At 39.3% G+C, this 25,260-nt stretch overlaps 1 protein-coding gene across 1 annotated transcript; it reads left to right on the top strand.

Moving 5' to 3' along the window:
• The first annotated feature begins 1,855 nt into the window (after positions 1–1,855).
• TLCD4 (TLC domain containing 4) lies at positions 1,856–24,992 on the top strand. The gene is made up of 7 exons (XM_059822248.1): positions 1,856–1,882; positions 6,723–6,888; positions 11,505–11,594; positions 16,954–17,012; positions 18,863–18,957; positions 21,160–21,233; positions 24,677–24,992. The coding sequence occupies exons 2-7, from the start codon at positions 6,734–6,736 to the stop codon at positions 24,990–24,992; spliced, it is 789 nt and encodes a 262-aa protein (XP_059678231.1). The 5' UTR covers positions 1,856–1,882; positions 6,723–6,733.
• The last annotated feature ends 268 nt before the right edge of the window (positions 24,993–25,260 follow it).

Raw genomic sequence — 25,260 nt, 5'->3', positions numbered from 1 at the left:
ATGGCTCAATGCCTCATTAATCAGTACCTGAGTTTCTGCATTTCGCAGATCACTATATTAAGGGAAGCCAACATCAGTTTCTGTTCAGGCTTAAGCCATAGCATTCCTGCCGTGGGAGACATCTTGCATGAGAGATTAGTGTACATGGTTGGGGTAGATGATGTTTGTCAGCTGCAGCTTAATCTGCTGTGAGATATATACAAATACCTTCAACATTACGTTGTTTGAGAGGAGAATTTTTAAATTATTGATCTGAAAGATAAGGAATCCTCAATGCAAATGGGAAGTTGACGTGGTTTGGGACATGTATGATAGTAGCAGCATGACAAGAGGATCAGAATCCCGACCATTATGCTTTCTAGTTGGTAAAAAACAAAGTCCTTTCATCATCGTATTTAATTTTGTCAACATAATTTTGCTTCTCGTTGATTTTTATGTACTATACAACAGTTCAAAAATGCAAAATGAAAAATAATTTGACAAAAATCACAGCATTTAATTTCAAAAATAGCAAGTAGCAGCAGTACCTGTTCTCCATATGATGGGTGCGTTACCTATGATCTATGCTGTGCAGTGCTATCAAGGAGTGCATAAATGGATTCCTAGGGCACGAACAGTAACATCAACATTTTTCCCGTGATGTTAGACAAGGGGGCTATATAAATGAAAGGCGTAGTGACTGAAACATTGCTGGAAAGCGAGATGCTATACCTAACAGGAGTTTTTCCTCCCCCGGCACATAAGCCGTTCTCAGCCGTGTACATTTAGCGGAATCGGGGGACCCGTGAGTCCATCGTGGTAATGCAAGCACCGACTCGCAGAGGCGGCGAGCAGGCTCCGAGGCTCGTGGCGGCAGCTGCGGTACCGGGGTGGCCGGCGGGACGCTGGCCGCCCGCGGAGGCCCTCCCCGCCGCGCCGCCCGCACAGGCGGCCGCTTCTGTGCGCTGTTACAGCGGCTGCGTTTTGAGCCGCGCTGACGACGAGTTTAAGGACGGCCCCGGGTTATTTATTTAGTTAACCGAACGCAACTGCTGCGCGGCCGTTTGCCCAGCCCGCGCTTGGGGTGCCGCGCCGGCTGCGGCTGCCAGCCCGCCGCTTCGGAGCACCCTGCCTCCGCGCCCGGGCTGCACGGCGGGGGGGGCCGCGGCCCGGACCCCGCTGCCGAGGCCCGCGGGGGTGCGGGGCAGGGGGAGCTGCGGTGGAGAAGGGCGCGGCGACCGCCAGCGCGGGGCGGGCGGGCGGGAGGGGCCGGGAGAAGTCGCCTTCCCCTCACAGGCGGCGAGCCGAGCCCGGCGGCAGGTAGCGGCGGCGACTCGGCCCTTTTAAGGCCCCACCGCCGCAGCCCGACCCCCCGCCGCCACCGGCGGAGCTTCCTGCGCCTGGGAATGGCTGTCCCGCGGGGACGCATGACGGCAGCGGCGGCGGCGGCGCTGCCCCGGTAGCCCCGCTCCCAGGTGCGGCGGACGGCGAGGGAGAAAGGGAGGGTGGGAGGGGGCCGCGGCTCAGGCGGGGCGCCGAGGGCCGGAGCTGGCGGGGCGGGGGCGGTGCAGCCCCTTCTCTCCGCCCCCGCGGGGCTGCGCGGAGCGGCCCCTTCCCTCCCTCCCTCCGCGACGGGCCGCCCCCCGCGCGGCGCCGCCCCCGGGGGCCGCGGGCCGCAGGCGGCGGCGCTCGCCGCTCTGACAGCGCAAAGTACGCCGGCTGTCCCCCTCCTCCCACTGCGCGGGCAGCGGCAGCGGGTGGCCGCGGCCGGAGCAAGCGCGGCGGGTGTGTGCGGCGGCTGCCTGCCTGCCTGCCTGCCTGCCTGCCTGCCAGCCGTCCGGGGCTACCGCCGCGGGCGGGCACGGTGGGAACGGCGGGTGCCTCGGCTGACGGGGAAAGCTAGGTAATGCCCGGCTCGGGGGGAGCGCCCAGCGGCTTCTCGTTAGCGCTGCGCTGCTCGGGAGTTAGCCTGTTGGGGTCCCTCCGCGCCCCTGCGGCTCGGTACCTCCTCCGAGTTTGGGGGGTTTTCCCATTCCTGTTGCTTTTCTTGCAGGGTTTGAGGAAATCGATGTTGCAGGGAAATGATACAGAAGAGCACAGCTCACCCTGTTTACCCTGCCCTTATAAAAGTGTGCCTAATCTGCTGGTTGCTTTGATGTTTGGAGAGCAGAAAGCAAAGTGGAGTTCGGGTTGTGAATAGCCCTGCATAGAACAGGGAACAGCTTAAGCCGTGAGGAGCTTGAATTTTGTTGTGTGTCTCCTTAATGCTGGTTACTGAGCTAAGTAGGATGTCAAACGCAGTACATCTAATCTAATTGGAGCAATAGAAAGTACCGTTCAGAACCAGCAGCACAGCAAAACTCAAGCACTGCAGATGTTTTATTGCTAGGCTTATTGTAAAATGTGCAAACAGTCAGTAGTCCCACATTGCTCTTTGCAAATCAGTATGGCAGGTTTTACAACGATTGGGTTTGGCTTTCGCTTTTAAACAGATCAGGAGAGCGTGGGGCTGAGTAGAATGTCCTGGTATCACTAGCAGCTTTGGGGTGTAATCTTGTTTGGAAATTGATCCAACTCATCTTGAAATCCAGCCTTGAAGAAAGTAAGGGCTGCGGGCCTTATACTTTCCTCTGCACCTCCTTGCTACGTCTTGTGGCTATACAGTTGCATTTCTTATTTTTATGATGTGAAGAATTGATGTGGAAACAGTGAAATGAGGAGAACATAAATGCTAAATGCCATTGATGGTACAACACTTGGTAACTGTTTTGCTCCTTTATCCTCTTTCAGCAAGTGCTGACTTGTTTCTATCAGAAGTTCATAATGGTTTCACATTGGGTGTGAATGAATGTTGAATCTTAATATTGTTGGTTGTTTCCTTCTAAATTTCAAGTAGAAACAGAATTGCAGGAAAACCACAGTATGTTAATAGCAGATGAAAAGAGCGTATTTTCAGCTCTTAAGGAGTATGATTGAAAAGCTGTGTTACTAGCTTTTTCAAAATTGCTGAGTTCAATAGAGCAATTTGATACTGCGCTAGACTTGTAAGCAATACCTTGCTGAAAATTGTTAGCTTCAAGTGTTTGCTGATATTTATTTATCTAAAAACTACACTGAAAAGCTGCAAGAGTGAGGTTCTGATCATTTGTAATTACTGTCTACCTGAATGGTTAAGACGGTAATTTTGGGTAAGCCAGGAAAAGACCACTGCTAAAAAAACTAATGGTGAAGAACCATCCTGGATATAATACTTTTTTCCTGAATTACAAAGTAGTTACACTAAACCTCCCTCCCCACTCAGCCTTCCACTAGCTCAAAAACCGTATCAGCTGACTGAATGGTAATCAATGACTATGCAGTTTGGGTGATAAAGTGTCTGCTCATATATAATCCATGAAGTTCTACATCTTGATCAGACTTTTCTGGACAGCTATAAGAAGATACTGGGGCAGAAAAACACAGTGTACTTGAAGTTGCCTTTGACTTACTAACTTTGGCCATTGTCCTCAGGGCAAAGAAATCATACGTAATCAGAAGCTTGTTATGTTTCTTGTAAGTGATAAGCTTTGGTTCAACAACATTAATGATTTTTCTTCTAAATAAAAAGCAAATCTGGTAAACAGCAGTTAATTTTTATGTTAAATAGGATATAATGGAACGCAACTTAGAGATACGAGAAAACGTTTATAGCTGAACTGTTCTTCCATCTCACATGAAACACTGTGTTCACACCTGGTCCTTGAATTAAATTAAAATACAGCACTCTTAATTTGCCTAAGTAAAATATGAAATTATTCCTGGACTTGGTACTTAACGTACTTAAACAGCATCTTGATAAGCATATATGAAATCATCTTCTGAAATCGGTCTTGCAAAACTCTCATGAGTATCTGTCAGACCAACCACAGAGGCTGGGTGACTAGTTTCTCTTCCGCTACCACCCTACCTTTCTCCTTCATGGGCATCACAGTTCTGTACTTGCTGCTAAAACTTCTGAGAGATATAGGTACGTAATACTTCTGAAAGTCAGATCATGCACTTTCCGAACAAGTACTTTTTCTTAAAATGAATTCCCTGTACAGGCTCCTTAGAAGAAAGATTAGCTCTTCTAATTCACCTCTTGCAAGGGATGGTTGGGAGGTTTTTTGTTTAATTCCATAATCTCCCGTACTAAAACGAACACCTGTCACGCGCTGAAACATTACTTATCTAATAAAATCTTCTGGTCCTAAGGAAACAAAACAAAACATGGTTTTCTTTTGTCCAAGAGATTATGTCAATGTCTTTGAAACTCAGAGTTACTAGTTCAGTCATTGCAGATGAAGAAAACTGGTAGCATCATGAGAATTGCTATGTTTTATAAAAAAGGATGAAGTAGGTGTGATTGACGGTCAGTGGTTTTGCTGTTTTTCTGAAGAGAATTGTCTTCAACACGCATTTTGGCTTCCTTCACTTTAGGAATTAAACCAACTGATTTGGTCTTAGACCCTTATGTGGTCTAAGAGAGGACTTGCTTACTACACATGAGCTGATATAATAATGAAGTTTTGGCCCTGGGAGTAGAATCTGGCACGGGCACCATACAGTGCTTACCAGTGGATTTAAACTGGAAGATACAAAATTAAATTGATTGTTTTATTCCTTCAAATGGAAAAGTTTTAGAAAATCAAGCTTAACACCCGTTGTCTCCAGTACTTCAAACTGTGTAAAAACTGCAGAAAATTTGATTTGTATCTTCTTGGTCAGTGGAGGCAAATGGAGAAGTATGTGGAGAACAGTGTAAAAAGTACTTGAGAGAATACTGAATATTCAGGATAGTATTTGAAATTGAAAGTTTTAATGGACTAACATTAAAAAGTATGCAAGACTAGTACGCTGCTGAACTGGAACAGGCCATTAGATAAACAACTGGAATGAACCAGAGTTTGTTGCAATGCGCTGCAGCATGTGTACATTAAAATTTTAGTTTGGAGTAAAAATGCACTTATGAACTGAATCTTCTGATCACCCCCACTAACTGGCCTTTGGTTTGTGTTGCATAGCTGTCCCAGAGCATGCAAGCTGGCTTCCTTTTGGGTTAAAACTGAGCAGGAAGATAGGCCCGAAGAGCACATCAAACACTACCTAAAAACTGCGGAGTCCCTAGGACAGGATTAAAGCTGGTCTGAAGTAAACATGTGAAATCCGTATGTTCTGGATGCAGGTTTCACTCAGGAAATCTGCTCTTACTCTTCTGTAGCTGTAGCTTTTAATGTGGGTACTAGTCAGAGATCATCACTTTTTTCACCCTTCAGTTGGGGGGGGAGGGAAGGAGGAGGGAAAAAAGTTTGAGATCATTGAACCTGCTTCTAAATCTTTGAAGACAAAAGTATTTTTTTTCCTGATCTATATGTAATACACCTTTTGTTCAAGTTCTAAGTTTAAATGCAAGTGGTGTTTCAATACAGTCACCATTTACACCACCAAATGAGAATATTGTACTTAATTTTTTGAAAAGTTATTATTTTAACTGGCGGACTTCTATTTTTTTTTTCCCCCCCTGAAGTTCAAGTTTCTTTCCATCTGCAATGCAGATACAATTTCAAAAATCTAAGGCATGTTCCCTCGTTCTATAATGCATGTGAACTAAAGGTGGACATAAGTGTATTACATAATTGTATCAGTTTTTGCTGACCATTAGGTTGTTGTAGTAACATGAAATTATGCTAGCCTCTAAGTCTGCATTTTATTTTTAGATATTTTCTTCAGTAAAACTAAAGTAAGTGACAGCAGTTATTTAAATGGCTATTAAAATCATTATTTAAATATTTTAAATGAAGCCATTTGGCTTTTTTTCCCTTTTCTATGCAACTTAATACAAATAGACTTTTTATGAGTTTGTAACCTTTGCCAGTCTTGGAATATAAAACACTTCACGACACCATCAAACTGGAGATGTATGTCAGAAGTTTGCGGCTTCTGGGAAAATATCATTCTGTCTTGCAAAATACTGGCAACTCAGGAGAAATGACTGAAGCATTTAGAGACTGACGTTTATGTTTGGAATTGTTTAGCTATTTATTTAGACCTCATGAAATAGCTAAACATCCAGCTTCTGAGAAGTGCATTAGCTCTGATGATAGGAAGCTTTTCAGTGTGCTCTGAAATTGTGTGAAGTTTAGACATTCACGTGAAGAAGAAAAAAAGCTCAAATACAATAGTGAGATGCCCTCAACTGTGAAAAAAGCGCTAATTGAGAACTACCCTCTCTGTAAAGTATACAAACACAAAGCTGCAGTGAGGCTATTACTTCCTGAGGCTGACCTGAAAACCTCTCCACTATGCTTATCTGATTTCATTGTTGCTTTTTAAAATCGCATCAGCAGCAGTCAATCTGGTAAGAATGAGATGAGTTTTAGCTCAGGAGCTTCTTGGGACAGAAATGGAGGCTTCTGAGCTGGCGCTTGCACTGATCAGTGGTCCTCCCTGCTCTTTCTGTGTAGATAAAATATGTGCGACTTTAGGCAAGGAAAATGTATAGTATGCAAATGTTAAGAAAACCCAAAGCCAAAATGCAACTTTTACATATAAAAGTTTGGGGATACTTTTATACTATTAAGGCTTAAGTAGAAGTGTTGAACAGGATGAAATTTTTTGTGAATACTGTTTCTGTTGAGAAGTTAGCTGTCAAAAACAGTTTCTGTGGCTGCTTAAAATAGTTACATGGAGAAAGGACTGAAATTATCTTCTGCTTTTCTTTACAGGCCAAAGAACAATGGCTTTCTTCAGCAACCTGACTATTGGCATTGCCGTTGCCAGTTTTACTGTATTTCAGCTCCTGTTCCATGTTTTAAGTTCTTGGGTGTCAACACGAATAACACCTGGTTTTAACAGTCTCGGCCAAAAAAGGAAGATCGAATGGAATTCAAGGTAGAGTGTTCAGAACAAACTACAGCTAATGACTTAGCTGAAGTTGTCAACATCTGAACCACCTGTGTGTGTATATATAAAACTGCAGAAAATGCTATTAGTTAAACATCTGTAAGGATTAGAGGGACGGCTCTAGGCACTTGACAAATTCTGAATGTAAAATCAGAGGCCCCTTCTTGAACACACAGCATTACAAACACTTGTACATTAAACACTTTGTTAGACAGTGATGCCCAAGTGAAAGAAAACAGTGACTGGTGAGAGGTAATAAACTGAAGTGGATTAATTTTAAACAGCTTCTCTGTGACGCTTCTAGTAAAGAGAAAAAGTACAAAATTCCCTTCCCCCAAACATCCACGAAAATCAAAACTATTGCAATTTATTCCATGATCTAAATGCTAGTGTATCTCTGGTCATGCTTTTAGGTGTAAAGCAAATTGCTCTCTCTTCTCCCACTGCTACTATGCTACAACCTGTTTTATATAAGTTACGGTTTTCCAAGAAATTCGATGAATCTGTGGTGTAGTATTGGAGTGAGGCAGGGTTAGACAGGTACATGTCTGTATGTTGATGGGGAAGGAGACTGCAAGAAGAGGAGGGGAAAGCTATGACAGACACAGGGTACGCATTCAAGAAGGAGCTGTGGAAACTCACTCTAAACTCACTCCCTTTGTGTTTCTGCAGTTCCATCGCTGGGATGGATCCACGTGCATTACACTTGTCTCCTCAGACAGAGCGCTGTTAGAAACTTGTTCAACCCTGTGAATCTTTCCTGAGTGCTTTCCACTCTTTTAAGCCATAAAGGAACTATAGGGTAGTAATTGCAAATGGGATGATCACTGAGGTTTTATTTGCAATATACTACTCTGAAAGAGTATATACAGTACACAAGCTTCTCCAGTTGAATGAACTGATACGGTATAACTTTATGCTTGAGTAGCCTATTACAACTTTAAAATATTTTTCAGGTGTTTCTCAAATTTGAAGCTCAAAAACGTGTACTGTATGGCTGTCACTGCACTCAAAATGCATTAGTTGTATCCCTGTTCTTCCTCAGTGCTGTTTAAAGGCAGTATCAGGTGGATACTTTAAAAGTTGTTTCCATTGTTCTAGGCAGCATTAGCAACTCAAATAGTCTTGCCCTTCCATTTGGCAGATGTCCAACTGCAGTGTTCTTAAAGGCACCATCTTAATTTCAGTTCGATCTTTGAATAATTACCGATCTGCCAGAACAACTTTGTAGGATGCCAGTACATGATAGCAGTGCAGCTTAGGTTTATCTCTATGTTACAATCGACAATAGAGGCAGACAGGGAAACTAAACTAAACTGTTACCATGTTGGAGCTGAACTTTTGTCTCTAAGCCACATCAAGTGACCCCTGAATTGCATAATAGGCTTTCTGAGAACTTATCCCATGCCTGGTAGCACTATGCTAAGTTGTAGTGCTTTGCATAATAATATATGAATTGTTTCTCACATCACAAGTGTGCTGGAAATAAGCTGCTCTGGGCTACTTTGTAGTACTACTGAAGTTGATACAGCACCCCAGGCTGTGTCCTTTTTTACTTCTTTCCACATTTTTTCTCGGGGCTGACAGTGGGATGTAAATGTTCACACACAGATGAGTTGTGGTCCAGTGCTACATTCAGTTCTCTAGTTAGAAGGCATGAAACACAAAGCATGGTTCATCAACAGCTTGTTAATGTTATACCTGAGGAGGGCTTGAAGTGAAAGAAAGGCTAACTGTGCTTGTGTTTCTACAAAAGATTGACTGTTAACTCTGCTGACCAAACACAGTGCTTTGTCAAACTGCCTCATCACTCCAGTGTTTCACCAAAATGAAGAGACACCCCAAGGCGTATCTTGTATGTTCAGAGAATGTAGATGGACATATACGTACTCTGCAGACAGCTGTGCAGGTAGAGGAAGTTACTATCCTCCAGTAAAATGAGTTGGGTTAACTTAACTGATTTAAAAGTGGATATTTGTTATTTTGTCCTATATTGAACTGGTGTAGGGAGTGCTCACACAAATGGTTCTGTTGGCAGTCCTGAAGGAAACTGGCACAGAGGATGGTTACGCATTTTTATCAGCTCAGCTGGGTCTGGAGGAGGGCATCTGCCTGAAATGAGCTGTAGCATTGAAAATACATATAGTTTGGAGGGCTTTGTAATCAAGCATTTGAGCTGCAGCTCTGGACTGTGTTTTCCATACTGTCAATTCTGTTCATTCTGACCTTCCAAGAATTAAGAACCAATAAAGTAATTGCTTCTGGAATCTTAAGTATGCAGATGCTCAAATTGAGTTAAAAACTGTACTTTGACACAGATGTAGTATAACTCTTCAAAATAAATTCCTGTCACCTCTTCTACAATACATGTTTGTACTGCTACTAAGCAGTTGTGAAAAAAAATATAGATTCAATAATAAAGGAACAAGTATGCAACTTATCAGTGCAAATTTTCTTTGCAGTTTATTGAGGAGTTAAAAGATGCAAGCTTTGACAGTAATTTCAAGGAAATGTACCGAGCTTGATCACTTGACCTAGATTCCATATTAAAATGGAGTGTTGCACTATTTCCCTTCTTCTGTCCCCTCTTCTATGGAGAAACTTCAAAGTCCAGAGTTAAGGAGGAAATCTGATTTTTTTTTTTTTTTTTCCTTTCTTTTTTCTCCCCCTTCAAGTGCTGTGCTTGTGTATAGCTTGTATTCTAAGCACTAAGGTTTGGATAAACAGCCACTCCTAAGACAAATTGCAACTGTAAACTAATGAGCTATATTCTAGGACAGATTTTACTTCTTTCAGCATTATCCTCTCCTAAAGTTCAAAAATCCCAGGTGTTTCTCAAACACTAATTTATATGCCATGCCTTGTTTTAAAAAGGAAGCAAAGTTCCTAGCTCTCTGTTAATTCTGTGTTGCAAGAATAGACATTTTAATTAAACCATTAATTATAATGCAAATTCTGATAACTAGATTTTATTTTTTTAAGAAAAACAAGGGAAAAGAAAAAAAGCAGCCTGTGCTATAATGGTTAGTAAATGTTCTCATCCAGCTTGTTACATTTGGCTATTTATAATATATTAATCTCCATTCATTTTTTGGAACACTACTGAAAAAGCTGCTGAAAATAGTATGATGACACTCTTTAAACAAATTGTAAATAGAGACTTCTTTTATGAAAAGTCACAGAATATTCTAATGCTAATAGACAATAATATAACTTCTGGAAACAAACGAGGGATTATAACCTACTCTATCTTTGCAAAATCTTCTACATGAAGTAAGATTCCTGCTCCCCGCCCCGCCCCCCCCCCCCCCCCCCCCAATCTTACATGGTAGAGTTTAGACTCCTGCGAGTGACTTACGCACATTTAAAATATTAATAACTTCCCAGCACATATAATCAATACATACAAAGACAAGACTAATAACTAACAGCATCTATACTTCTATGTGCATATTGTTAATGCTGTAAATACGGTGCAAAGGTGTTTCTGATCATGCAGCATCTGACTTAGAGTTCTCATCTTTCAAATACTATCCATGATTCAGTAGAGATATTTTGGCACACAGTTTTTTTTCTTCCTAGTCACACTTAAAAAGCGGGAAAGCAGACGGTAGCTACACCATATTAGATGCAGTTTATAGTAGTCTTAAACCTAGCTAGAGAACAAGGTTATACATTTTGGACTCCTGCCCATTGCATTGTTCTACCCTCCAAGAATACACGTGGACTCAAAAGGGCAGGAGTGGCCCTGGCCTGCGTGCTGGCAGAAACCCTCTCCGGGCCTCTGTAAATAGGTAATTCTCTTTAAATGCTTGTTAACATTCAGAGTTTATCTACAGTGTGCATGCAGTCTGTATACTTGACATTGGTGTCTTTGGAGAAAAAAAAAGTGTTTCTTACCCGAGTATGGACAAGGCAATTGTGATTACTATGACTTTATATAGGGCAAGAGGTGTGTTAAAATAAAGTAAAGCTGTGAGCTTCTAGTTCATATGAACCTGTAGCTGTTATACCTCAGATACAACTTTTTGTTACACAACTTTTCTCTCTGAAACCAGAATCTGCTTGAAATGCACTAGAAATTCTTTCTGAAACTTTCCTTTATAGGATTTTTCATTCAATGCCCCTCTTTCCAAAAGCTGAACTTGGCACATTTATTATGGGTCATCTATTAACTTGGTGCCTGAAAGGAGAAACCTGCTGCTGCAGGACTCATGGGCCAATCTGAATATGAAATGCATATAGATTTTCCAGCAAGTGGGACAATACAGTAAGTATTAGTTAGAGAACTGGATGTCGTATTGTCTTTAAAGATTCATTAATATATGGGATAATTGCAGGAAAATGTAGATCTCAGTTACTTTAAGACCCTACTTTGTATTTAACACCCCCTGCTCACCCCAATCTAATAGATTCCTTCTTTTAGACTGTTTTTCCCACCTGTCATTGTATAAGTGGTTGGATGCAGCGTAGAGAAGAGATGATTGTCTTCCACAGAGGTATCTGGATGCAGTTGAGAATGTCTTTGGAAACATCCTACCTTAAGCACAGTATATAAAGTTGTGAATGGCAGTACCTCCTTGTGACTGTGATCTCTTTTTCAGGACAGTGTCCACATTCCATGCCTTGGTGGTTGGTGGGTTTTGCCTATATATTTTGTTGTACGATGATGCTGTTAATGCTGACCGTCTCTGGTAAGGCATGTTACCTATATGTTGTGTTTACACAATAAAAAAACATAATTGAGAAAGAAAAAAATAATCCTGCAGTGTATTAATTACTGAAATAATTATTTAATTTCCCATTAAAACAGGCAGTCATGATGTGTCCTTTTTTACGTCTGCACTATTTGATAATTCCAAATTATTCTGTCATTATTAATGTCTTAGTGCATTGAGTCGCTGTGAAGTGGAATAGATAAAATACAAGCAATTGATTTGAAATAGCATATTAAATTACTAAAGCATAGAACCAAGAGTGTAACTGGAAGTCGGCATGACTGAACCTATGCTATTTACTATAATCATTTTAAAGTGAAATTGAAATGCTGTTGCAGGTCTGGAGGGCATGGGGGAGGAAAAAGAAGCTGGAGGTCCCTATTATATGTATAAAATATATATGTCTAAATTGATAAATTAAGATGTTTATATTTCCGCCTCCCATAAAGCCTCTATCTTTGTTTTAAAAAAAAGTATGAAAATTTCAAGTGCTGTCTTCACAAGCAATAGGACTATTTAATAAATGGACTTCTAATATTTTCTCTAGTTAACAAAATACTCTATATTAAGCTTATATTTCTTGATTTCTAGTTATATTGTTTGGTTTCACACTTTTTTGAGGGAGGAGGAACAAGATGCTTTTGTTTTAGTCAAGTTAATTATGGATTGCTATTGGTGTTTTGACATTTCGCTCATTATCCTCTGGAACTCTTTCCCTATAGAAGGAAGAGGCCATATTTTTCCCGAAGACTAACTAACTACTTTAAGTTTCATTTCATATTTCTGTCATAGACTGCTGTTTTTAACCTTGTCAAAGGACCATACTGTGAGTCAGTTTAAAGTTACATAAATTTAACATCAGACGCTTGTTCTGCTCTTTTGATACTGTAAATTAATGACAATGCAGCATGGACTAGATAGGATTGGGCGCTTGAAGCACTCTGCCACTGACTTGTTATGTGGCTTTAATAAATGTAACACTAATTCATAACACGATTTTAGGCAACATTGGCCTCTTCTGTATGTAGTGATATATGATTAAATTGTTGACTGTTTTGGACTTTTTTATTGCATTCTGGTGTCTTTAGAGAGACCAAATGCAGTCTGAATATCTTATGAGATCTGTTAACCATGTTGAAAAGCAGCACGTTATAACTCTCTCAGTGTGTGTTGTGGTAAGCTTTATCAGATAGAAGCTTTTATCTTGGTTTGTTTGAGTAGATCTTGTTCTAAACAGTACAAAAGAAGTCAGGAATGGCAGAAATAAAAGCCTCCTGGAGATGATAAATATTCAAATTAAGCAGAAATTGAACCATTTTTTTGTTCTTAGTAAGTTTGAGAAAAGTTATGTTAGGTATTTTTGTATACTGCATTGAAAACTCAATCTTGCTTATGGAGCCTTGGCATCCTAGATTATGTAAAAACATTAAATCTTAAAAGACAAAATCCATTTGCCTTTGGGGGAATATTTTTCTGTATTTCTACTGTTGCTTCTGAATAGTTCCTTCTGTTTGGATACATTTACAGCAATTGCTATCAGTGTTTTTATTTACATTTGGTAGAGTAAGGAAAACTTTATATATATATTTAAAAATCTAGTGGAAATATATCTAATCTGTGTGTTTAAAATCAAAACTTCAAGTTCATTTCATGGCAGTATTTCTGTAAATTGTTTCTCGGTCAGAATTATCTTAGTGGTTTCAGGAGTTTGTCAATTAGAAGTGGACAGAACACAATGTATATGTGGAAATCAGTATTTTTAATTATTAAACTAATAATTTTAAAATGTGTGAAGTATCATTTAATGTATTTAAAGCAGTTGCAATGATTTGAATTCATGTTAACGCAAGTGATTAATCGCAAAGGAAGACCGAACATAATACTGCCCATGGCTTTACAAGTACTTGTATGCAGCCTGTGAGTAAAATACAACTTTATGTTAGGCTTTCTTCTGCCAGTGAAGCCAGAATTGTAGGGTGGTTTCCTCAGAATTTGCAGAATTTGTACATTTTCTTCTAAGGCTGACTTTTACATTATTCTTAAAAATGAGATGGCTAGCATTAGTCTATGCATTCCCCCATATGTCCTATTGGTTGCTGGTACACAGCAATTAAAGCCTTAACTGACCATGTAGAGCTTTAACCATTTTTTTTCCCAGTCTGTTTTATGGCTCAGCTGTATATTAAGTTGCTTATCATTTTTACATTGATTCGTAGCTGAATCCACATAGTCTTGATTTTAATTGAATAAGACTGAAGAGGAAAAAACCAAATTATACGGGAAATGCCAGATGGACTGTTGCAAGGCTGCTCAGTCTGGAAATCTAATGTCCTTTTGAAATGCAGGCATAAGCTGTGGGACTTGGTCATTTACAGATACGAAGGGTGCATAAGCCTTTCTGTAGGAGTCTCTTATTAACAATACAAGAAACATTTGTGAATCTATTTTCAGTAGTTGGTAAGTAAATGTCCAGGAATCCTTCATGCAGCTTTGCTGCACTCTTGTAGCCCAGGTAGCCTGAAAACTTTACACAGGTGCTCCAATTTTAGACTACTGGGGAGGTTTTGATACAGTCACTCTTTCCCTCTAGTTACTGTCACAATCTTTGTGTAGTCATTGACTGTATGACAGTATCCAATCAGTTCTTTTCTGTGGGATTTAAAGATATCTGTATCTATAATGGAAAATCACAAGTTCTGAGCCTCTGTGTAAGTTAGCCTAATTTCTGAGTTCACATGAAGCTTAAATGCATGGTAATAATGATGATACCCATATGTCTTGAAAGGGATCAGGACTCCTGCTAAGGGTTTGGGTTCAATGGAGAGCGAATGTGGTATTACTGTCAGGTAATGCCTGAAACTAGATACGATAGATCCCAACAAAGGATAATAAAGACTGGAGCATTGATAAGTTACAGGGAAGCATCAGCATTGTGTACATACACCTTATTTGATGGTCTAGGACTTCTCATAACATTTTGCCTTTTTTTCTATATGTGATACAGACTAGCTAACGCAGACGATGTAGAAATTGTTTTTGAGGTGGTGAGAATAACACGGTAGAAAATGTGGAGGTGGCAGAGATCAGATAAGGAGAGGGAGAAGATGTAAATAAGTGAATTAAGTTGTAGCTACACAGAAGAGCAGGCTTTTTCATATGACTGTCTACAGTCATTACACTTTTTGAACTCTGATGTTTGATTAGCATTTTATATGACTTTGTATCTGCAAAGAAGTTTGAAGAAAGTCAGTCATGTGGACTTTTCTTTATTATATCTGCCTGTGCGTGTTCATGTGTAATTCATTTGCCACACATACCTCCTTAGCAATCACAAAAGAGATAGCTCTTCCCTTTTGCGTATTCAAGTCACTCCCTGTTTGTCACTCCTGGCTCTTGCTTGCATGAAAACTCTGCTGCAAACATCAGGGCTCATAAGCTCCATTGCACTTCCCGTTCAAGGAGACAGATCAAGAAATCTAGAAGATTTTAGACTAAATTCTAAGTTTTCCATTAATTGAGATTAATTTGGGATTCTAACCTGGACTCTTCTTGAAAGGAGGTGACAGATGGGCAGTGCAGCCATATATGTTGTTGAAGTGTTGGTTTAGAAAGTCTAGAGAAGGTTTGTTGCAAGGTGACCATTCTCAGGGAAAGAATGAAGGGAAGTGAATCATTCCCTGTCTCATCGAGTTAAGTCATATTTACCAATATCAAGGAACCAATTTCATATACTCGGTCCTTTGCATCTTCTCTGGAGAAGAATATGAAGGTTCTTGAATGCAGACTCAATGTCGGTGATGTGCTGAAGTGTATTGGGAGCACTTCCAAGTTTGGGTATGATGTTGCCGCTGCTGCAGCTGGGAGCTCTAATGGGGAGACTGTAACTATTTAAAGAGTTTCTGCTAAAGTTGTGAGAATGCATCTGTCTATGGTCTGTGTCTAGCTGTGGCTTTCAGAAGAGCTACACCTAAAGAAGCACACAGCCCACAACCTATGTAGCTCATGAAACCAGGTTTTGAAGCCATGGAAAAATGTTCCTGTCTCAAGTTGTAGTTAAGAGAGCCTCTATGGCCAATCTTAAGAGATGGAGTGAGCTCCAGGCTCTCCTGGTAATGCTCTTCCTCACCTAATGGCAGAATTCTGGTTTTGTGAGTCCTTCTATTTTCCTATAAGCTACCATCCCACTCAGGGAAGCAGTTAGTTTTAGATGCTAAGAAAGCCTTAAAATTTAGTGAACAGATTGTAATAATACAGGAAATCTCTTCCACTGCTTCATTCCAATAGGATTAAAAAATAATAACTAAGTAATAGCATTTTACTGCTTTCTAGCTGAGGTAGACTTTGTATTGGAGGTGGCTGTAAGCATAGTTACGTTCCTTTTTTCTCGAAAGGTTTACCACACAGATTGCTTTCACAGCTTGTCTTGAGCAGTCCACATTTTATAAATCTGTAGACCTGTCACTTGAAGCTCAATTCTTACTTACACAAAACATATCTAGATTAGATGCACAACTTAGTTAAAAAAAAAGTTATGATCTTTATGCTGAGGAAAAGAGATTTGTTTACCAAACTCCTTAAAGTAGGAATTCACAGAGGACAGTGGAGGAAAGAACAAATGTTACTTGCTGTAATGTGGATGCTTCCCTTTCTTGAGCTGTATTCACAAGTTTGGGTTTGTTGAACATCCTAGAGGAACTGAAGTTGTGTGTGTGCTACTGAGAGCTTTGTCTGCTGAATGTTTGGTGCCAAAAGGGAAGGGACAGAAGGTGTGAAACTACTCTGAAAAGCATTTCTCCTTGAAGGTTCCTTGGCTCCAAAGAACTGGCAAATAATTCGTTTCTTGTCTCCTTCTACTCTGTTTATCCCTGTAAACATCCATCCTCTTATGAATATGAAAAGCACCAGCTGAGCAAGATATTTTTGTCATCCTTAACAAAGTTTTAACACTGGCAGAAGAACAAAAATGGAGACACGGAGTGTCAGTTAAAGTGCTAAGAGACACTACCTGGACTGTTCTCTTTTACCCTCTATTTCCAGAGAAGCCAGGTCAGGGTACTTGCTGGGTTTCAGTTCTAGTCTCTAGCGAGACTCTTGGGGCAGTCTCTACCCCAAGGCAGGGGGTAATCCTGATTAGGGTGGTTAGTAGATATCTTATATCTGGGAGGAAAAGGAATCCATTTTCATGACTAGGACCTTTCTTAACCAAATCTCGTAATCTTACTGATGGGCCAAGAATAAGGTGAGCTGATGGATGTTAAGTTTTTGATATGTATATGTACTTTGCAAATTACCTTGTTAGAAAGGCTGTAACTGTGTATTTTTGGTATGTTTACAGGGGTGACCCTTCAATTGTGAAACTGAATATTGCTATTACCACAGGCTACCTCATTTCTGGTAATTATGCAATGTGTGTATAACACACACAACCTGTATATTTACATTGAGTCACTATGCCTATATATTTATACTGAGCCACTGTGCTGGAGATGTGATATGTGTATACAATACAGTTTCTACTGTGGCTTTTAAAATTGCTAATGGAGTTGTGGGTTGTGGTGAAATCACAGGATCTTGCCAGCGGATGTGAAAGATGGAATGATATCTCCCCAAGCACTGTGGAAATGCCACTGTGTGGCTTTATGATGGTTTGATACACCGCCACCAACTCCAGCTCGGTTTTGTCCTTCAGCCAATTGAGAAGGTGTTAAAGCAGTGCCCTTTGCTCCCTTCAGCGTGTCTACAACTCGTAGCTCTTTTATCATATGTTTCTTTCTGTGGCCTCAGAATGCTGGCAGACGAATTTTAGTAACCCTCAATACAAGCTGAGGCAAATTATGCCATAGGATCCTGCCCGCCCACCTTTTAGTCTCACTTTAAGCCAAAATTTAGTCATGTATAAAACATGGAAATTTGTAATTATTTTCTTGGTATGGCATTTACCCCTATATAAGTTTTGTGTTCTTAATTATTTACAGTCAACTAAAATTGGCATGGGAATTTTGCTACAAAATGCTTTGGAGCTTTCTTTTATGGTGTGTGTGGATAATACTGACTTATCAAAGCAAAAACTTGTTGTGACTTGGACTATTTTCAGGCAAAACTTCTCATGTTAGGATGGAGTCTCTGGTCAGAGATTGGGCTGTGGACTAGATGTCTCTCAGACTAGATTTCTTACCCCAGTGGAACTAATAATCTTGTCATCAGCACACTTGGTTAAACTGTGGCTTAGTTTAAGTCTCTGTTTTTTCCATCAGAACTTCAGGTCCCATGTTTAAATTCATTGATATCTATTTTTGAATAATTATGCATTAGACTTTCATTATGAATTAATGAATGCCTTTGAACAGAGACCTGAACCTGGCCACTCATTCTCTCTCACTTCCTTATATAGGTAATGTTTAATTATTAATAGGAAGTGGAGCGGCTATGTCAGATGATACAGAGTCCTGCCTGAGGATAGCTAACATAAAAGAGATCAAGGCAGTTACTGGAGATACAAAAGGCACAGGAGTAAAGTCTTTGATTTGGAACCTTGGTCACTAATATTCCAGTCCAAAGTACTCATTTGGAGAAAGCAGGGGCAGAAATTGCTTGTTCTAGTACAGAAAAGAAAATCTTCTGAAATCTCAGACTATCATGGGAGAAGAAAGAACAACTTTGTCAAAGCTTTCCTTATAACATTAACTCAGGTCCACTATATCACTTTTGCAGTAATTGGAAAATTCTGATTAAATAAAGCAAACATGCTTCTCATTCCAAGTGACCCTTGCAAAATATTTTTGGTAAATGGATCCCTGTTTGCTAATATAACTACTTTTTGATTCAGAAGTTCCCCATACTAGATCCCTGCATTTATTGCACATAGCACACCCACCCACCCACCCACCCCCCTTTTTTTTTGGTCACTTGTTCCAAATTTTTGGGTTCATAAGTGTGAAGTCTTGCTATGAGATTAGGGATCCACTTTTTCTTTCCAAAATATTTCAGCTAAAGCTACTGTCTCTGTATTTGCATTGATGTGAAGAGTAGTAATTTATGGAACTGTTGGAAGAATACTATTGCTTAATACTTCGACTAAAGTAAAGTCGTTAGGATAAAGATGTTCTCTTCAGAGATAATTAATTCAGAGTTTCTACTGATGCCATATATTGGCATTTATACCTCTAAAACTTAGAGAAACGCTATTCTGAGGTCAATGGTAGTATAATAAATTGTTCTTTATCATTATTTCTTTTCTTTTGTAGATTTGTTGCTTATTATTTACTACTGGAAGGCAATTGGTGACAAGTTTTTTGTAATACATCACTTGGCAGCTCTGTATGCTTACTATTTTGTACTGGTGAGTGCTGTATTTTCCAGTAACATAACAAGCAGATGAGATTGAAGACAATGCTTTTATAGAGCTTGTTTGCTTAATGTTTAAAAAAATTCTTCACTGGTTGGTGTATTAGCTTTGTGAAAGACATATTTATATTTTGAATCATCATTACTTTCTAAATGGTTTTATCAGTCATTTGTGGTAAGTGCATGTCTTTTCAATGTTACAGTCCTTCAACAAAAATGTGTAACATATTTAAATGCTGAAATTAAAACTCTTCTCAGTTTTTGCTGTAGAGAGACTTTGACAGAGGGGCTTTTCGCATGGTTATATAAAAGGGTTTCAAATAAAACCACAAGCCTGAATATTTAGTTGGAAAATTAGAAGGGAATGGTTTCAAGTGGTTATGTTCTGCTTGTGATTGTATTTGCAAGGCCATAGGTCAGTGATCCCTAACTCTGGTGAATGCATTACAATCAGCTGGGTGTATTTTTTGTGGGATTTTTTTTTTCTTTTTTTTTTTTCTTTTTTTTTTTTTTTTAAATCTGTTATGACGCAAACAGATCCTCTGAGACTTCTTGTTTAAGGTTACTTTGGTGGGGAAACAATGGATCATTAATGGTATATATCTGTAAATGTCTGTGGCGTACATACATTGAAGGGAAAAGGGGAAGAGAAGGAGAGAAGGATACTGTTCTAGGATAAATACTAACTTAGTTACTCTCTGCTGCTGCTGTAATTTCTCAGAGATGCCCACGTGACTTGGTAGAAATTCCATTGACCTCCAGAATAATGCTCCTGAATCTCTTCTGAAAAGCTCATTCAGTAAATAAAGAAATCTTATAAAATGCAATTTACTTCGTTACCACATTTCTTTCCCTGCCTACTGTGTGAATCCCAGGCTTACAATATTAAAACTGTCGAGATGCCAGATTACTGTCAGATTTCCCATGTAATGGTTTAAAGGGGATGAAGTGCACCGACAAGTAAATACTCTGTTTTGGGTGGAAGATAATTAGATCTACTAATATTATCATGGATGAAAGTGAATTAGAGCTGAATATTAGAGAAATGAAAATACCACTACCAAGGCTAATCCCTGATTCAGGAAATTCATTGGTTGTTTCTGGAGTAAATAGAGAGCGTAGCATAAGTATGAATTTCTTTTAAATCAGATCTTATTATTTGGCTAAAGCTCTGCCCTTGGATGTCTGTGTGTTACTCTCATTCTCTTATCTTCAGAGAAATTTACTCATAAGTATCTCATTTCAAAAATTGCTCTTGAAGATAGGAGAGAATTTGATTAAGAACACAGATTTTCTGTTTGTAATGTGAACTGACATGAAATGTCTGAAGTAGTGGGTATTAGCATGCTCAGTGGGGGGAAGAGGGATCATGACACGCGCTACATAGGTTGTTCAGAAGACCTACTGAAAAAATCTTTTTATCTCTACATCTGCAGACTGCTGCTTACCCAGCCATTGTGTAATGGGGTGCTATTTCCAGCACAACCAAACGATAAGGCAGAGAATATGCTGTACTTTGTCACTTGGAGGAAAATGCTCAGTTACAACATGTATCAGTGTAAATGTACCACGCAGTTGTCTGGATACCAGTATGAAGGAGATGTGCTCTTTCTTCCAACCCACAGGGCATGGCAGAGACTGCGACAGAGCTGGTGGAAAGGGTTTCCCCTGCAGTGGGGAGGAGAGAAGAAAGGGCTTTATGTGCCCTTTCTGCTGCCAAATAAGAGCTGGGAAGTCGTCTTCACTTTGGCAAATTATGTTCCTAAAACAATGCAGGGACATTTTTCTTTAGCTTACAGCATTTCTGTTTGGGCTTGTTTAAACACTGACAAATCCAAAATATTTATAATTCTCTTAGACAGCAATAGTGTCATTACAATTATGACCTATGTCCTATAACTACTTGTACCAGTCTTCTCTAGCTAGCTTTCCATGGCCACTTAACTGTAAGTCTTTTGAAGATTTATTTAAAGTAAGAAACTACTGATTCAAGACATCTGAAGGACAATTGCAGCTTTTGTAGTAAACCGCATTTTGAAATTGTAAGGAAGTTCACCACAGCTGGCAAACTCGCTTACTGTCAGGTTTAATAAAGAAGTTGAGGGATCACATCATTCTGTGTATACTTGAAGACTTTAATCAAGATTTCACATATACATTGTTCATTTTTTAATGTCTATTTTGTTTTGCTAACCAGAGCAAAGGTCTGTTGGCTTATTTTGGAAACTTCCGTCTGCTTGCGGAGTTCTCCACTCCTTTTGTCAATCAGCGGTAAGTGGTTAAGGAATTTTTGCATAGTTCTTTTAAATTTTCATCTGTATTATTATTATGTCACTTAGGAAGTTTTCTTTGCTGTTAAATGTCTGCTGAAAGGGAATTAATATATATTTAACTAAGGATCACTATGTGGAAGCCTTTTTTACTATGAAAACTTTTTGCTGCTATAGCTGCAACAGTATAACTAATGTATTCACCCCGAGTTCCTTTTTAGAGTAGACCAGCCTTCATATGAAATGCCAAATTTTTATGAAACTACTGAACAAAAAAGTTCATAAATATAATATTGTTTATTGGCCTTTGTATGTTCATTTAATTATTATAATAAAGCCATCATTTTCAACAGGGATTTTTTTTAGTATTATGGACGAGGAAAAGAAGCAAGATAACATTGTAATCAGAATCCTAGAATGGAATTGCATTGCCCTAGATAATTTGAAGTTTATTTTACAATACTGGACACATCTAGATCAATATTAATATGAATACATAGAATAAGATAAATTTATATTCTTTATTTACTTTCAAAAATAGTTCTGGAAATTATTTTAAGCACTTAAATTAGAAAAACAGTGAAGCACCTAAATATATCTGAATGGTTAATCTTCACACTTGTGATCAGAGAAGAAAGTGGCAGAAGGCTCTTTTGCAGAGGTCAGTGAGAGTCGAAGCCTGCCATGGCTTCTGGGTATAGTGTTGCTACTAGAATTGCTGCTGTGAGTATCAGAAAAGGAGCATGATAATGTCACATACTGCAGGTGGGGGAAAGTGGCCAATGGAGTTTCCCAATGCTCTGAGGAGGGTGACCTCTCTCCTTACTCCATAGCCACCATGACCCAGCTGGGGACAGGGATTTGCCCCAGGAAGACTTCACCTCAGGAGAGTGGCTTTGGTATAGGGCAGTGCTGCAGTCCTCTCCTCTTCCTCCATTTTTTTTGCAATGTAAGATCAGATCTTTCAGTGTATTAGATGCCTATTCCTTACCCAGACTTTTTGGGGTGTATTTTTACTTTACTGATCCTACATGTGTGGCATCTGTTTTCTTTTCCAGGTGTCTGGTAGAGAAAGGATAAGGTTTGTAAGGCAAATAGGAACTGTAATCCTCCTGCAAACAGGGTATCTGAGTATTACCCGTTACTGCATTGTGACTGTACACTCTGAAATATTTTATGAGACTGTAGCATACCTCAGATCTCTAAGAATAAAAAAGATTGTGCTGAGATCCCTTTTGAACGTTAGCTTGGCAAATTCAACTACAGGAGGGCAGGGTGGGGTAATGGAGCTCTCCAGGGGTTGCTTTCATTTGCCCAAGTGCAGTTGAGTAGGAGATTATCGTCTAATGTAGTCTGTGCTCCATGTGCACAGAGAAACTGAGGAGTAAATAAATACTTCTTTAAACTTATTTTAGTAATAAAAGGAAGAGGAGAGTAAGAAAATGAAAAAAGGTGGTATTATATTCTGGGTTTCTATATTGAAATTCATGTCCTAGTGAATGGCCATTCTCCCAACTGACTTCTACCAAGATAGGATTTCATCCTGGGTTTAAGTGGTACCTATACTGATGCTTACCTTTCAGACTGTGGTGTTAGGAAGTATCGTGATACAACTGGCTATTAAAAGTAATATATGTTATACTTATAAAATGCCTATGGTGAGATCATGTGTCTTTGAATACTGACATTTACTGCTTTCTCAGAAAAAAGGAAATCACTGTAGGAGATAATAAAGTCCCTTGCACTAAGGGATGTCACCTCATTAGTGCATGAATTTTTTTTTTTCATTAAATTTGAAGAGAACCAGACCCTTAAGACAGTAAATAGCGGATAATGATAATGACTTACATTGTGTTTCTTGTTTGCATTCTTAGTATTACCAAAAGAGCTATTATTAAAATATAAAATCATACTCTAATCTCAGAACTGCAATATTTTCTCTGTATTTCCTGTCTGTGTTATTAGGGATATCTAATTGGAGGTTGTCTCCCTGCCAAGCATTTAGATCTTTTAATGTTAGTATCAGCATTTATGTAATTAATTATCAGCTGTGGTGGGTAAAATTGTAATGATAACTGTGATGTACTGACTTCTATTTTTTTTCATTTGCTGGGAGAGGGAAATTGCTAAGCAGATGTCCAGTTACCTATATTGGCACATCGCAGTGTATTTTAAAACTTTTTTTTATATTAATTTTGGAATCTGCATTGTATATATCAACAGAAGAACAGGCTCTGATTGTTAGTCTGACCAAATACATCAGGTCTCTCTCTTCATCATCCCAGTAAGTGTTTCTGTGGTGAGGTATTCTGCTTCCAGGCTGGAGTGCCACCTCGACTGCCTGGATTTTAATTGTCTCAGTTGCACTCTTAATGAATTCCTGGAGTATTTCTGTTAAAGCTGGATGTCTGGCAAATCTTTTTAGTATATCTAGAATTACCTCGGTTGTAATCTGTAGGTAATTGAATTTAAAATTACTTTTAAAACCAGTTTAAGAACTGTTATTTTGTTAAATTGTTTTACCCTCGTACCTTATTGGTAATAAACTGATTATTCTACTTCCCCTCCCCATCCCCCATCATGAATACAGTGATTTAAGTAATTTTCCTCTGGTCCTGTCTTTAACCTGCCATTGTTGCACAAATTTTCCTTGCATTTATTCTGGTTTAAGTGTGAATGATAAAGAATTAGAGAAGTTTGTTGTTCCCTTTTCTAGGAATTCAACCCGCAGGTGCTGTGTGCTAGGCAATAGAGAAGTTATGCCTGTCTACTAAGGAATTAATACGCAAGAATTTTTTTTTAAAGATCACTTATGACCCACTTGTAGTAGTGGGAGAAGGTGTTTTTAAATTTATCTTTTTCATTGCGTAACATGTGCAAAACATGGCAAAAACTGTGACATGATCCAGTGCCATTTACAATGTATGGTTCTGAAGTTCTTGTTTCAGGCTGAACAGAAGCAGTCAGAAAATCCCAAATCTTGAGAAACTGGAAATTAGAGCTCTATTTAGATTACCATATCCAAATACAATGCTAGAATTGCTTTCAGGGAAACAAAAAGAACTTTAGTTGCCATTGGTGCAAACTATAGTAACAAGTAATAAATCTGTATTTATAATTTTAAAAGAGAATTTGAATTATAGTGTATGACACAATAGTCACTGAAATGCACACTGGTTGTCAACTGGTTTACAATTCAAATCAGGATTTTCTACATGTTATTCTGCAATGTACTGGATATCGCACACTACTTAAGTGGGGAAAACAAAATGCTGCCAAGCAGACGAATTTGCAACTAAGCCAAGACACAGTACAATAATTTAGAAATGGTAAGGGTAGAAGCAATTAATAAATTAAATTATTAATTTAAAAAAGATGAAATAAAATCCTTTTTTAATGAGATGGCTTCAAGTCTGCCTGTATCTGTGAACACTTCTTTTGCAGGTGGTTTTTTGAAGTACTAGGATATCCCAAATCTTCAAAGGCAAACATCATCAATGGTGTGCTGATGACAGTTGTGTTCTTCGTGGTGAGGATTGCCGTCATGCCTATATATTACAGCCATGTAATTTCTTCGTTTGGAACAGAGGCTTTCCAGAGATTAGGATTTGCAGCCCAGAGCGCCTGGATTATCTCAAGCGTTGTCTTGGATGTTATGAATGTGATGTGGATGGTCAAAATTGCAAAAGGATGCTACAAAGTAATTTGTCTTATCGGACAGAAAGAAGCCCAAACTCATAGAAATGGAAAATCTGACTAGAAATCATATGCATAAAATGAAGTTTCTGCTCTGAAAATAATTTGGGTTCACTGAAACAGTGCACATTTCTGCATTGGAATGCTCCTTTTAAGGTATTACCTCTGTACTGACCTTACTCTTTCCCTAGCCACACTGCCTGCACACCCAGGGCCACGCTTTACGGATCCTGTCCGGTGAGGAATAAAAGCAAAAGCTCATACAAATGAGTTCCACGTGTCTCTTCTAAGCAGTTACAAGCTACTGAAATTAGAAAGGAACAGACTGGTTA

The sequence above is a fragment of the Gavia stellata genome, chromosome 10, assembly GCF_030936135.1.
Source record: "Gavia stellata isolate bGavSte3 chromosome 10, bGavSte3.hap2, whole genome shotgun sequence".
Lineage (NCBI taxonomy): Eukaryota > Metazoa > Chordata > Aves > Gaviiformes > Gaviidae > Gavia > Gavia stellata.
The sequence above is the reverse complement of the archived record's forward strand: the minus strand, read 5'-3'. Positions and strand labels throughout refer to the sequence as shown.

Excerpts from the sequence above, each read along its gene's own strand:
- TLCD4 (XM_059822248.1), top strand. The coding sequence starts at position 6,734 with ATGGCTTTCTTCAGCAACCTGACTATTGGCATTGCCGTTGCCAGTTTT. Across the intron at positions 6,889-11,504 it reads AAGATCGAATGGAATTCAAG|GACAGTGTCCACATTCCATG; the intron begins GTAGAGTGTTCA and ends TCTCTTTTTCAG. Across the intron at positions 21,234-24,676 it reads ACTCCTTTTGTCAATCAGCG|GTGGTTTTTTGAAGTACTAG; the intron begins GTAAGTGGTTAA and ends CTTCTTTTGCAG.